General features: G+C 36.1%; 1 protein-coding gene across 5 annotated transcripts in view; it reads right to left on the reverse strand.

Moving 5' to 3' along the window:
* The window catches only part of LOC121423034 (small G protein signaling modulator 3 homolog), an 89,212-nt gene that overhangs the window by 49,929 nt on the left and 26,077 nt on the right, over nucleotides 1–13,206 (reverse strand). For all 5 annotated transcript variants that reach the window (XM_041618310.1, XM_041618309.1, XM_041618312.1 and 2 more), the window contains exons 5-11: nucleotides 11,663–11,800; nucleotides 8,111–8,167; nucleotides 7,174–7,308; nucleotides 6,378–6,494; nucleotides 5,815–5,893; nucleotides 5,024–5,169; nucleotides 2,947–3,042 (exon numbers count right to left, since the gene is read on the reverse strand). In XM_041618310.1, coding sequence (XP_041474244.1) covers nucleotides 2,947–3,042; nucleotides 5,024–5,169; nucleotides 5,815–5,893; nucleotides 6,378–6,494; nucleotides 7,174–7,308; nucleotides 8,111–8,167; nucleotides 11,663–11,800 — 768 coding nt within the window. The remainder of the gene's footprint in view (nucleotides 1–2,946; nucleotides 3,043–5,023; nucleotides 5,170–5,814; nucleotides 5,894–6,377; nucleotides 6,495–7,173; nucleotides 7,309–8,110; nucleotides 8,168–11,662; nucleotides 11,801–13,206) is intronic.

Consider the following 13,206-nt stretch of genomic DNA (forward strand, 5'->3'; position numbering starts at 1 on the left):
TCCATCCATCCATCTCTTCATCCATCCACCCATCCATCCATCCCTTAATCCATCCATCCATTAATCCATCCATCCCTTCATCAATCCATCCCTTCAACCATCCATCCCTTCATCCTTCTATCCATCCCTTCATCCATCCATTCCCCCATCCATCGACCCATCCCTTCATCGTTCCATCTATCCATTCCCCCATCCATCCACCCATCCATCCCTTCATCCATCCATTCCTCCATCCACCCATCCATCCATCCCTCCATCCATCCCTCCATCCATCCCTTTATCAATCCATTCTTCCATCCATCCACCCATCCATCTACCCATCCATATTGGACAGCAAATAACTTCATGTACATGTACATAAGCCTGTACATCTCCATCAAATCCAAGCTTGTTCAGTGATAGCAAATGGTACATCACCTCCTTATCCCAATGGAATTTTCTGACACCATAACACTTTGATTTCTAAATAAATACAGCAACTTGACATCTGGCACCCATTTCACATTCAATAACCTCTCTAGTCTAGAATCAAGGAAATTATATTTATGTTTTTCTAGATAAAATCTGTACAAAATTGGAAATATATTGATAATATAATATTTGCTGCAAGTTTAGTTTCCATATTTTTTCATCAAAATGAGAGTTCATCAATTAACATCATCATTGGTTCTCAAGATCATTATGCCCACATAAAAGAAAACTGACATTTTGATTAAGATATAGAAAAAATAAACACTTTCTTCACATAAAGAATTATGGATATAGGAAAGCAAGACATGAATGATATTCTGTGGGTTGTAAGATAGGTAGGTATTTTAGTCCAGCTTTATGTCTTAAAAGGTCCACAGCTGGATTATAATCATACTTGTAACTGCATAAGATAATGAGAACAGTCTATACATTAACAATGTGCATTCAGTCAAGTGTAAAACCTAAGCTCTAATTGATATCAAATTTAGCATTGTATAAATATAGACAGCTGGTGATTATTTTGCCACTTTTTTTGTGTTATATTGCTTTCAAAAGAAAGTGAGCAGGAAGTATATGTGTGTACGTCATCAGAATATCACTGTGGTAACGAGAAACTGTATACTGTTAAGGTGTAAATAGATCTAATGGTATACATATTTTTTTTTAATATGTATACATCACGGAATACTACATGTAATTGAAACATTTATTGCCTACATGTACAATATGTACATACCAACATTCATCTACAATGAATTTTTTTAACATATAGTTTGTAAAGAAAATGGAATCAAATCGATAGAATAAATAAGGATAAATTAAAAAAAATCTATGATTAATACATGTCAGATTGCATCACATAGAAAAAGCAACATCAGAAGAAAAAAATATGAATATTACCTAAGATTTAGATATTCCGAGTACTGACTTTTTTTCATGCTGTTCATTGCAATTTTGTATCAACATTAAAGTGATTGGTTAACATTGGTTTGACTTTTAAAAATCTGAGCTAGAAGGTCACACTTGTCACCTGTGTCTGCGATATGTTACAAAAATGAAGCCCAGAAAAAATTGCGTTCGAAAATAATTTAGTGCCTCAAAAATAGAAATATAAAGTGACCAGAAACACCATATTAATTTCATCCCATACACTTATGTGTACTATTTAGGTGTCTATAAAACGCCTATTTACAAAATCGGGGTTTGCCTTGTAGTTTTAGCTTTTCATTCTCAATAATGGTTGTTTTCAGGGTTTATCAGTTCTAATACATGCACTTGTACACATGTTTCATCTTGGTTTGAGAATTTTTAAATCGGCTGCTCACAAAGTTAAACAATACCTTTAATTGTCAGTAAAGTTACAATGACTAAGTACATACAAAGATACAATTTTCAAGATAAGTACATGGATTCTCTATAATAAATAAAGTATACAATACTAATAAAATGACATGGAAAGAGTCTGAATGTCATGGAGAATTTTATAATAGAAGGTCCTATATAGTTGTCTGATATATAATACAGGGGGGTGTTTCACAAAGATATCTAGTTGCGTGAAGTATAAAAGACACCACCACATTCGTCAAATCATGCAAAGAGAACCCGCACTACTGCGTTATAAAACAAGGCCGTTAAACAATGATTATGTTATGTTTATGTTTTTGAATTAGTGATTATATGCCATGATTTAATAATTTTTCATAATTTTTCTCCATTCGTTTATACATCATGCCCATTACCAAATGTATGTATCTTACTCTGATATACATGTACGTATATATATATGTATTATTTCAATCAATATCAGGTGCGTCTGGTCAGGTATGGGGAGGAAGGTCTGCGGACCATAGTTATTAAGTTAACTTTTTCCATACCCTGGCAGCTTGACCAGACGCACCTGATACAACGTAATTTTGTCTTGAATTTTATATTATGATTTGTATGACTCTATTGCATTTTGTATTCACTTGTTTGTAATATTTTATTTGATTCTGTATGCCGAATAAAATATTAATAATAAATAAACAAAATACTGATCAATGAGATCGCGCGCTGTATATCGTGTATGCAACGGCATTTAAGTACGATGGTAAGTCATACTGAAATCGTTGTGAAACACCCCCGATCACTTGCATGATTTAAATATACATGTACATCTCATCTCATGACTCAATCAATATGAAGCTATGATCCATGAACAAATCGAACATGTAATTAAATTGATTTATAAGAGAATAAGCATAGAATACTGAGAATAAAATCATAATGTATGTTATTAAAGATATCATGGAACTAAGACAAATAAAATTACTAGAACAATCACACACTAGATTTTCATATTTACAAAGTAATAACTATCTTTTTAAGCGGGGCCCACTGGTAGAACAGTTTTCGGAACTGAAGTGGCTTCCCTGGGTAAAATATGACGTTATCATTATTATAATGTATAATGTATAAGTTGAGAGTGTGTCTTACCTGTACAAGCTTATCCATATCATCTACTACTCCCGGAAGATCTGACAAGGCATTGAAGATCTGAGCTGAATTGTCCAACGATAATAGCTCTTCCTCCTTGCAAACAATAAAAAAAAAGAATTATCGAGAGTTGCATTTTATATTGTGTAATTTCTACATGAATATATTCCACCGTGCATTGCAATGGTTCCATGGCATTCGCTCCGCCGACAAATGTTCTGCTATAAATTCCGCATACTAATTGAATTACTAACTTCAACCCTGGATTTAACACTATACTCTATCAATCCTAAACCGAACATCAAACCCTATTGCGACCCTACCCCTAAAGGTCACCGCACACCTTACGACTGTTTGCGATCCGATTTTGGAGCAAATCGCATTTTGCTCATTTTCTGAAGATGTGAATGGAACACATCATTTTATTTGAGGTTAAAATTAATTGAAAGAATAATATGATAACCATTTTGAAAGATTGCAAGCCCTTATTTTAGAGTTAAGGCCAAATTAGTTTCAAATCCTAGCCAATCGTACGACTGCTATGATGTCATTATGACTAGATATTAAATTCGCTTTTATTCTAAGAAGGATGATAGCAAAGTCACAAATTTGATCATAGGTATTCGTACGATGATTTAGAACATTGCACGATAAGATATTCCATGTCTCATTGTTAACATCAAATTCTACCACATTTTATTCTGAAATCGGGTCGCAGACCAGTTGTAGGGTGTGCGGTCTCCTTAACCCTACCTCTTAGACTACATACAGCCCAGAGAAATTGTCACAGAAGCTAATGTCATGTCACTATTGCAAGACAGCAAAGAAATACAAGCAAACACAACAATGAAAAAGATCGCAAATATAATTCATTCAATACAAAATGAGAAGCAGGGATGGCTACTATCTCTACTAAATGCATTACAACAGGGCCCCATCTTACAAAGAGTTACGATTTATCTGATCACAAATATGGAATGCCAGCAATGTCAACATCTAAAATGCATGTTTGTTCAAAATATTTTCTGGATATGATGAAAAATCGTACATTCATTTTTTTTTCTTTAAAAATTTGGTGTGCACATTTCCTGGAGAAAAAATAATATTGTTGGATTTCCATATAATTTAAGATGGTCATATTAATTGTTAGTCTAGTCTTTGTAAGATGTGTCTTATTCGTGGAAAACTCTTCTTGTAAAGGCCAAGTTTGCAATTTTAGTTTAGTACAAAGTGACAGATTTGACATTTGTCATTGAGGAAGGGAGACTATTCCAGAGTTTGGGTGAAGTACTGACAAAGGCCGGGACCTGTTGCATAAACCTTTTGCCATAAAAAAACTCTGGGCAATAAACAAAGCTCTAGCCAAAAAAATATGCCATTGAAAATTACATATAACAAAAACTCTGGCAAAAAAAAAAAAAAAATTGCCAGAGTTTTTCTGCTACAGAAGTTTTATTGCATCGAGTCCCTGGTGGGTGTTTCATAAAGCTGTTGGTAAAGTTATGCGTAACACTACACACGACTGGAACACATGATTAGGTGCTCAGTCACTTACACAAGGATTATCATGTACTACACTTAAGGGTCACCAGTCCTGTGTAAAGTCATTCGTAATTTATCAACAGCTTTATAAAACGCCAACCAGGGGTCCCATCTTACAAAGAGTTGCAAATGATCCGATCAATCGCAACTATGGAAAGCCTGCAAAGTCTAAATATAAAATGCATGTTCGTTCAAGAAAATTCTAGATATGAATGTATATCCATAAATTTATTGATTTCTTGACAATTTGGTGTGTTCTCCTTTATTTACACAGGACATTTTCCAGTATAAGAAATTATGACACTGATGGATTTCCATAGAATTTCAATTGATTGGATCAATCGTAACTCTTTGTAAGACGGGGACCTGGGCCCTAAGACGGGGCCCTGTCTTTACAAAGATTTGCGATTGATCCCATTGGACAAAAAGACACCAAAGGTCTTGTAAAGACAAGATCATGAGGGTCATACATTTCATGAGTATGCTGGAATGCTCCCCAGGGAGTGGAGAAAGTGCATACATTCTTTTTCCTTACCTTCATTTTGAACATGGCAAGTGTGATTTGGAAGAGAACGATGGACCCGTCAAAGAAGAACATATCCCAGATTCTTAGTAGCACCTTCATATGCACCACACTGGCAAACGCAGTCAGAAACCAATGCAATGTAATCAAGGATAATTCTGCAAAAGAAAAAAAAAAATAATAATGATAATAATAATAAAAGTTATAGTAAAGGTATTAGTAATATCAATAAGAATAAGCAGGGGTGTGAGTGGTCACAAATAAAAAGATCTGAAAAAAGCTGAAGAGTGTTGAAAAAGTCTGAAAAAGAAAGAGCTCCCATACTTTTTGCAGAGGAAAGCCAAAATTAAGCTGAAATTAAGCTGAAAATAAAAAAAATATCTGAAATCAGATAAAAATCTGAACTCTCACACCCCTCAATAAGAGTAATAGGAATAAGAATGATAATAGTATAGGGTATTTGCATAGAATCCACTTCCACCTTGTTAGGTGCTCAAGGCGCTATTTTACCCTGACTAAGCTAGTCTCTGAAGGGAGATTCTGCATTCATGGACGTTGGTAGCCCATGCATAGAAGTTTATGCATATGACATCATGATCTCATAGCGCCCTCCCTTAGAGGATATAGGAGTACACATAAACAGAGTTGTCAGAGATGTGCCAGCTGCAGATCACCAATACATGCAAGACAATGGCTTCGGCCTCTAAGATGGCAACGCGGCAATGTCAATGCATAAGATCTATTATGAAACACATGCAGTGGAATTCTTACAATGAATTTCCATTTATCTGATTCCTACTCACCTATATCATGGCTCTTAAGTAGTTGATCAAGCTCGGGGAGATAGCTCACCATTAGTTGTCTAAGCACTCTCTGGTCAGCCTAAAATTGTAAAACAGAAAACATTATTGAAGACTTTCCCTTCAGGAGAAAAAAATATGGACTGGTTGGTTCAGGGATTTCTTTTCCATTCGTAATAATGTAAAATCTGAGTGGTTTAGACCCAATATTTTCTCACCAAGACATTGCATTTGTACATTGTAGGTCTGCTTAAAAAAATATCATTTTACAGACGGATTGGGGGAGTGCAGGTGGACCCCTACTCTTATACAAATAAAGCAATGGGTCCGTAACACAAGGTGGCAACTCTCCTCTCCATTTAACATCCCATCTGGGATGGGGTATTTTCCACTGATGTAACATAACCAGAATCTACGAAATGGGAGGGGCACATTAAAACATTACAAAGGCTTCCGTCATCTGTCTGGGGTGAAAGTGAACCCACGATATTTGGTCTGACAGGTGACGCTTTACTGATTGGATCAACTCATTCCCTATCATAAAAAAACGTGGCTTTTCTACTTGCCTGAACTCCAAGTAATGTGTGTGAGAAGTATGACGGAGGAACAAGATCTTCTACGACTGAACACATGATCCAGAACGCATCTTCTTCATCCATAAACAGGAGCAACGATGCTACAATCTGCAGGACATGAGACGGGGTAATCAACAATATCATATCTTTCACTTTAAGAGAATCATGACACAAATTCAATAGTGTTCTCCTATCATTTCAGGGTAATGCTACAGGAGAAATATAATAAAATTATTTCATATTCACCAAAAGAAAATGAAATATTGATAATCCTGAATACCCAAGTTTTAGGATTAAAAGAAGATAATACAAACACGAACCTTGCCTTGAAAGTCATTTGTACAATATCCTATAAAATATTTTTGGCCATGGCAACGATTTCATTTTCGGTAATTTCATTAATATCACAATACTATCAAAGAGAATCATATCGAACAAGTGGAATTGAACTTCAGCATTTCCTTTCTTTCCATTGCATATTTCCCTAAAAAACTTGCAGGAGTTTTCTCTTTTTCCACCATACACTCTTCATGAAATATATCAACTTCCACTTGGAACACACTCTACAAAATACTTGAAGTGAAAACATTTACTGACTTAAATGGCATAATATTGTAAATGGATTGAACACTGATGTCCATTTGACAGGTGGCCTTTATAGCATCACATCAAGAATCCTAATATACACTGTTATCATTAACATAGGCTTACCATACATTGAACCTTTTGCAAATATTTAAACGTGAATGATACCCCTGTTGAAACTAAAACAGCAACATTTACTTACCACGCCTGTCCCTTGGCAGTAGCCTATATCAGGGTAGAGCCATGAGATGCCCCTCAAAACCCTACGTAACCTGGGGACACCGGTGCTCTTCTGGTTTGAGAAGCATGCATTGCTGGGCATCGTACGCAGTAGGTCCTGTTCAGAGATATGTAACAAAACAATTTTTGCCTCGAAATACATGAGATATTGTAGAGATTGTACGAGTGAACGGGAGGCGCGATAGCTCAGTCAGTAGAGCGGGGGATTCGTATTCCAGTGACCCGGGTTCGATTCCCATTTGGTGCACTAGTGCCCTTTGGTAAGGCATTAATCCTCATTACCAGGTCCTTTCGGAGAGGACCTTAAGCCGTCGGTCATCTGGTTGCTTGCTTACAAGCATTCTTGCTTTCTTAGCAATCAGGTAAAAAATCACCACCAACCAACCATTTACCCAGGGTAGCCACTTCAATCATAAGACTGCTCTTCCAGCAGGCCTTGTATAACATTAATATATTATTATTACCCTTCTCCAGTCTAAATACTGAGCGCCAAGCAAGAAGGCAGAAGGTCCCATTTTTATAAGTCTTTGGTATGGATCGGCCAATCATGGCCAATATTTACACGATATCGATGCAAATTTTTTTATAAACATTGACTGCTAAAAAAATTCAATGACATATAGGAGTGAACACTGAAAAAAAAATTCATCGCAAATGTGGTCATGCTAAACATTGTGTCTGGTTATAATTTGTAATGGATTACAAATGGAGTAGAACATCCCTATGTAGATAAATTCCTGTAATTATTATGTTTTGAGTTATGTATATGCTTTTCAATTGATGCTAATATTACTTATGTACGTGTGAAGCATGGGAAATGATGATAATTGCTTCAGTACACAACATGCTACATACAACAGCTCGACATGTGTGTCTGTGTTGACAAAATATATTCTCACCTTTTCTATTTGTTTGGCTGCCATGGACTGGTCACTCGAACTGGCTTTAATGATTTCCTATGAAACAAAATAAACAAATCATGTGAAAAAATGAAGATAGAATTAACTTGCATGAAGGCGACATGTCACATTCGATCAAACAATTTTCCAGCGCAGATTTTTTTTAAACTTGCAAAATTGAGTTTACATAATGAGCTGACCTGTCCCTCGTTGTGTTAATATATTTTGCCCAGATACACAAATAACTAGAAACAGTAATAGGAAATCATCTATATTTTTTTAATGTCTTGACAGAAAAAAGGTAAATTCTAGGAATACAATGTATTTTGCTTCTTAATTGAAAGAAATCTTCAAATACAAGACCTTGTCAATAAATTCCTTGACCATGGCCTCACTGTATGAACCCCGTAGAATGTATAATAGGATTTGATTTGGAGATGGAGCAAAATACAGTGAGATCCATATCATGGCCCAATTTCATGAAGACCTGCAACTACATTCTTTGTCATTACTGCAAATACCCGGTTTACAGGGCTCATCAGTTAATCGTAATTAATCAGGGGCCACGTAAACAGGAGAGAGGGGGGATGGCTTGGAGGGTTTCACCCCCCACTTTTTCTCCAAAAATGTGTACAAAAATGTAAAAATGATCATCTGATTGTTGTTTTTGCATAGTCAGCCCCCCTCCCTTACAAAACTGTTCCGTGGCCCCCGTCAAGTTTTCCATGGGAGTTGCCATGATGACAAAGATACAAAAAGTTTAATAAGCCAATGTGAAACAGGTCCCTGGCCTTGTTTGAACTAACCAATTTTATAACAATTGCTTTATATTAGTTATCATCCAAGTCGCTTTTGAAATGACAAACTAGTCACGATCCCAATTTATAATCTGAATAAAAACAGTACATCCATTTCAATGCCTAATCACTGAATAGTATAGACAAACACGAATAGAGCATGTACTTTAAAAGCAAATTACTTTCAGAGATGTAGTTGAAATGTGGTAAAGAATCGTTTATTCCTACTAAATTGATATTCAAGTACCACTCATTCCTCTTGCACAGATAATCAATTCTCACATCATAAGATTCAATTTACAAGGAATTTTATCCTCTCCCACATTTCTTGGAAGCATTTACAGTTGTAAACAACCCTGTAAGTGGGTCAGATTATTAGTTATAAAGTATCATATGAATATGTAATATACACAACAAAAAAAGTAAGTCCCCCCTAAATCAAATTGCTGTAACTTTTGAACCAAATTATTTTGAGATATGATATTTCATGGGTGGTTTTCTACACTCATTAAGCAACTCCTGGGGAAAAATGAGATCGATCGGTTGAGTCATGCATGAGTAATTAAAGATTGAATTAAAAATGACCATTTTTGAAAGTCACAAGTGTCGTTTTTCAGATTGTGCAAATAAAAAAATTGGGCAAAAATTGTTTTTAGGTGAATTTTATGGTGTTATGCTGTTTACTATCCATCATTTAACCACTTCAGACCAAATTTTGATATCGTATGTTCATGGTTGAGTGAGCACGATGTATTGCAGGGGCCGCGGAAGCAGGGGGGGGGGCTGTGGGGCTTCAGCCCCCACTTTTTTCCATAAGCAAGTGCAAAAATGTAATACGATTGTGATTTTTGGCATGGTCAGCCCCCCCCCCCCACCTTGAAAACTGCTCTGTGGCCCCTGTATTGTGACGTATCATCATGGGGGGGAGGGTGGTAGTATCTTCTACAACTTGTTAGATCATGTTAAAATTTGAAAATGTTGATGGCTCCCCCGATTATAGGCCCCTCCCCATTTAAAATTTTGGATCCACCACTGATCTGTCCATACATTCAACTGATTCTGAGAAATTGTTAGGAAAAGAATACATTTATGCAGTATAGAGTATTCATTCCTAAGTTTTCGAATGTGCTCGCTCAACCATGAAAATGGTTAAAGTTCGGAAAGTGTTTGGTGATAGAAATGATGGATGATAAAAACAATGGCAATTAAAGACACATTTGAAACCAAATTTGCCCCCAATACTCACTTTATTACCCTTTAAAATGAGTCTGTGACATTGAAAATACCAATTTTCCCACTTTGATGCGTGCTCACTCATCCATAAATAAACAAATCAATTTCATTTTTGCACAGAATTCTGCCCATAGGTTGATAAACATTACTGCCAAACGACATTGCTAAAGACAGCCTTGAAAAAAAGTTCCACCATATTGAATAAGGGGTTACGTATGCTTAAACATATGCACCCATAATGTACACAAGTCTATGAGAGAGGAAGTCAAAATTTTAACAAATATGAAATGAGGGTTTGTTTCATGGACGGTTTTTGTTACTTCTGCTAACAGTTATTTCATGAAACTTCGCACATGGCTTCAGAGTAACACTATCCAAAAGGTGCGCACACCAAAATAACCATTCGATACGGTACAGAGTGGGGCCAAGGCCTTGAACTTTCTTCTCATTTGCATAATTTTCGAATATTGTGTGCTCACTGATGCATTAAACATCGGGATTTTCATAAAAATCAAATCAAATGAACTGTACAAGGAGTTTTGTGACAGATATCCATAGTTACAAACTGCATTTTTTCCAATAACGTAAAAAAGAGCTAATCACATTCCACATGTTCATTCAAGCGTAAATGTTTAATTTGACACCTTTGAATCATTGAAGCATGTTAATTGGTCATGAACATAACGAAAAAGTTAAGAAAAGATCATTTTCAGTTACCAAATTGAAGCAATACTTGCCTGCGATATTTGAAAATCGCATTTTTTGTTTCCAATAAATGTTCATTGAACCGTGAAACGATGAATATTGTTGAAGATAGTCTTCCCCAAAATAACTGTCATCATATTCTAGCATTTTTATTGATAGAAATGTGTAAAAATCCAATTATAGCAAATTTGGACTTGAGTTTATTCAACCGTGAAATTTAGCTTTAAAAAGTTGTATCGTCTTTTAGAAAGTACCTTTTACAAGCCTTCTGACTATTTTTCATGATGAGAATGTGGAATTAGTTCCAATAAAATGGAATCAAAGTCATGATATTTTGCTTGTGACTTTTGAAAAGTGACATTTTTGCCTTCTGACGGTGCTCACTGAAGCATGACGTAAGATACGTCCACAACATTTACTCAGAGGGTAGCTTATAAAATTACCTACACGCTCATGTAAAAATATATCAAAACTCGCATTGGTTCGGAAATTATTGATGTTTGTTTAGGGGGGACTTACTTTTTTTGTTGTGTATATATCATTATCGTTGATAGAAGTTTAATCCGTTGAGTATTCCATATAACTGTATTATGTACTCTATCCACTGATATTTTCTGGGTGACCCAACCCTACAAGCATACTGCTTCCATACTGTTTTCATTTTCCAAAATATATTTTGCATTTATCTTTAAAGTACATGCATGATAAGTCATTCTCACAATGTCTCATTTTTTTACTTTGTAATGTTTGTATATTCTTGATTTTGAAAGTTTTTTATTGAAAATAAATGAATTCAATTCAATTTAATTAGCCTTACCCTGTATGTCATTTCGCTGCTACTCTTCTTCTCCTGCGCACCACACAGTCTCATCCACAGCTGATGCCTCATGCTGTGTGGGATGCCTTCGCGGACCAGCGAACGCAACTTCTCTGTTTGGGGTAATCTGCTTTCCATCTACATGGCAATGTACAGATAGAAGTTAAGTGATATTTTTGTGTGAAATATGAATTTGTAAAATATTTTTATATGGCACTTTCCTAGAATGGCTCAAAGCACTTAACAGCATTTTATTACCCCAGTCATTGGATTCATTTCAATCCCGCACGAAAAGTGCACAATTTCCACTCCATAGAATGCATTCTTTGCATTCATCGCAGCCTCATTATGGCGCTGGCAAATTCAAACATATAATATCTTTCATATCCTACCCGACACCCATTTAGCACCTGGGTCAAGAGTGGCAAAGTATGGATTAACGCCTTGCCAGGAGGGATTCGAACACACGACCCTCTGTTTAGAAAGCGAGAGTCAGAACTAAAAGCCAATGTCAAATATCTGAGAAGTAAATATAACTTTATAGGCATAACTGCAAGTAGCAAAGTATATTGTACGCTATGAATTAGCTGAGGAATGGAACCTTTTAATTTTAAGCCTAAACTTTTCTTGCTTTCAATAGTTTGCTTAATGATTTTATGCATGTTTCTAGGCCTGGGACTTTCGGGTTTTTTTCTCTTCGGGTACCCGTGGTAATTTTCGGGCGGGTACCCGGGTACCCGAAAATCATGTCGCTCAAAATATGACTGGTGGAAACCCCCATAGGTGACGTCATCAAGCCAATGCGATGCAAGCCAATTTATGAATGAAAATATAGTAAGCATGCGCATTGCAAGCCTCCCGTGCCCCACGCAGTATTCCGTCAAAACAAGTCTGCAATACTTTGTCACCTCGTACCAAAATCGACCTAGAATTCCACTTTTCTATATTTCATATGAATTATAAAAGGTATTCTCAGAGGATCTGTTTTCTCACCAATATCGCACAGGTAAGCAAATTTTTATTACTTCTTGCCTTTCCGTCAAAATCTTACGAAGTAGCGTCGATATTACATCGTGTTCGTGAGTTTGCAGAATCTATCGCTACGTGAACAAAGTCAATTGATTTTCGGGTTTCGGAGCGTCAAATGCGCCAGCCAATCACGATCGTGTTATCATTTTCGGTTTATGATGAACTGAAAATGGTATCAAGAACGTGATTGGCTGGCGCCTCGTATGCTCCGAAACCCGGAAATCAATTGACTTTGTTCACGTAGCGATAGATTCTACAAACTCACAAACACGATGCAATATCGACGCTACTTCGTAAGATTTTGACGGAAAAGCAAGAAGTAATAAAATTTGCTTACCTGCGTGGTATCGGTGAGAAAACAGATCCTCTCAGAATACCTTTCATAATTCATATGAAATAAAGGAAAGAGGAATACTAGGTCGATTTTGGTACGAGGTGACAGAGTATTGCAGACTTGTTTTGACGGAATACTGCGTGGCGCTGAGGCTTGCAATGCGCATGCTTATATTTTCATT

Source organism: Lytechinus variegatus, chromosome 10, assembly GCF_018143015.1.
Source record: "Lytechinus variegatus isolate NC3 chromosome 10, Lvar_3.0, whole genome shotgun sequence".
Lineage (NCBI taxonomy): Eukaryota > Metazoa > Echinodermata > Echinoidea > Temnopleuroida > Toxopneustidae > Lytechinus > Lytechinus variegatus.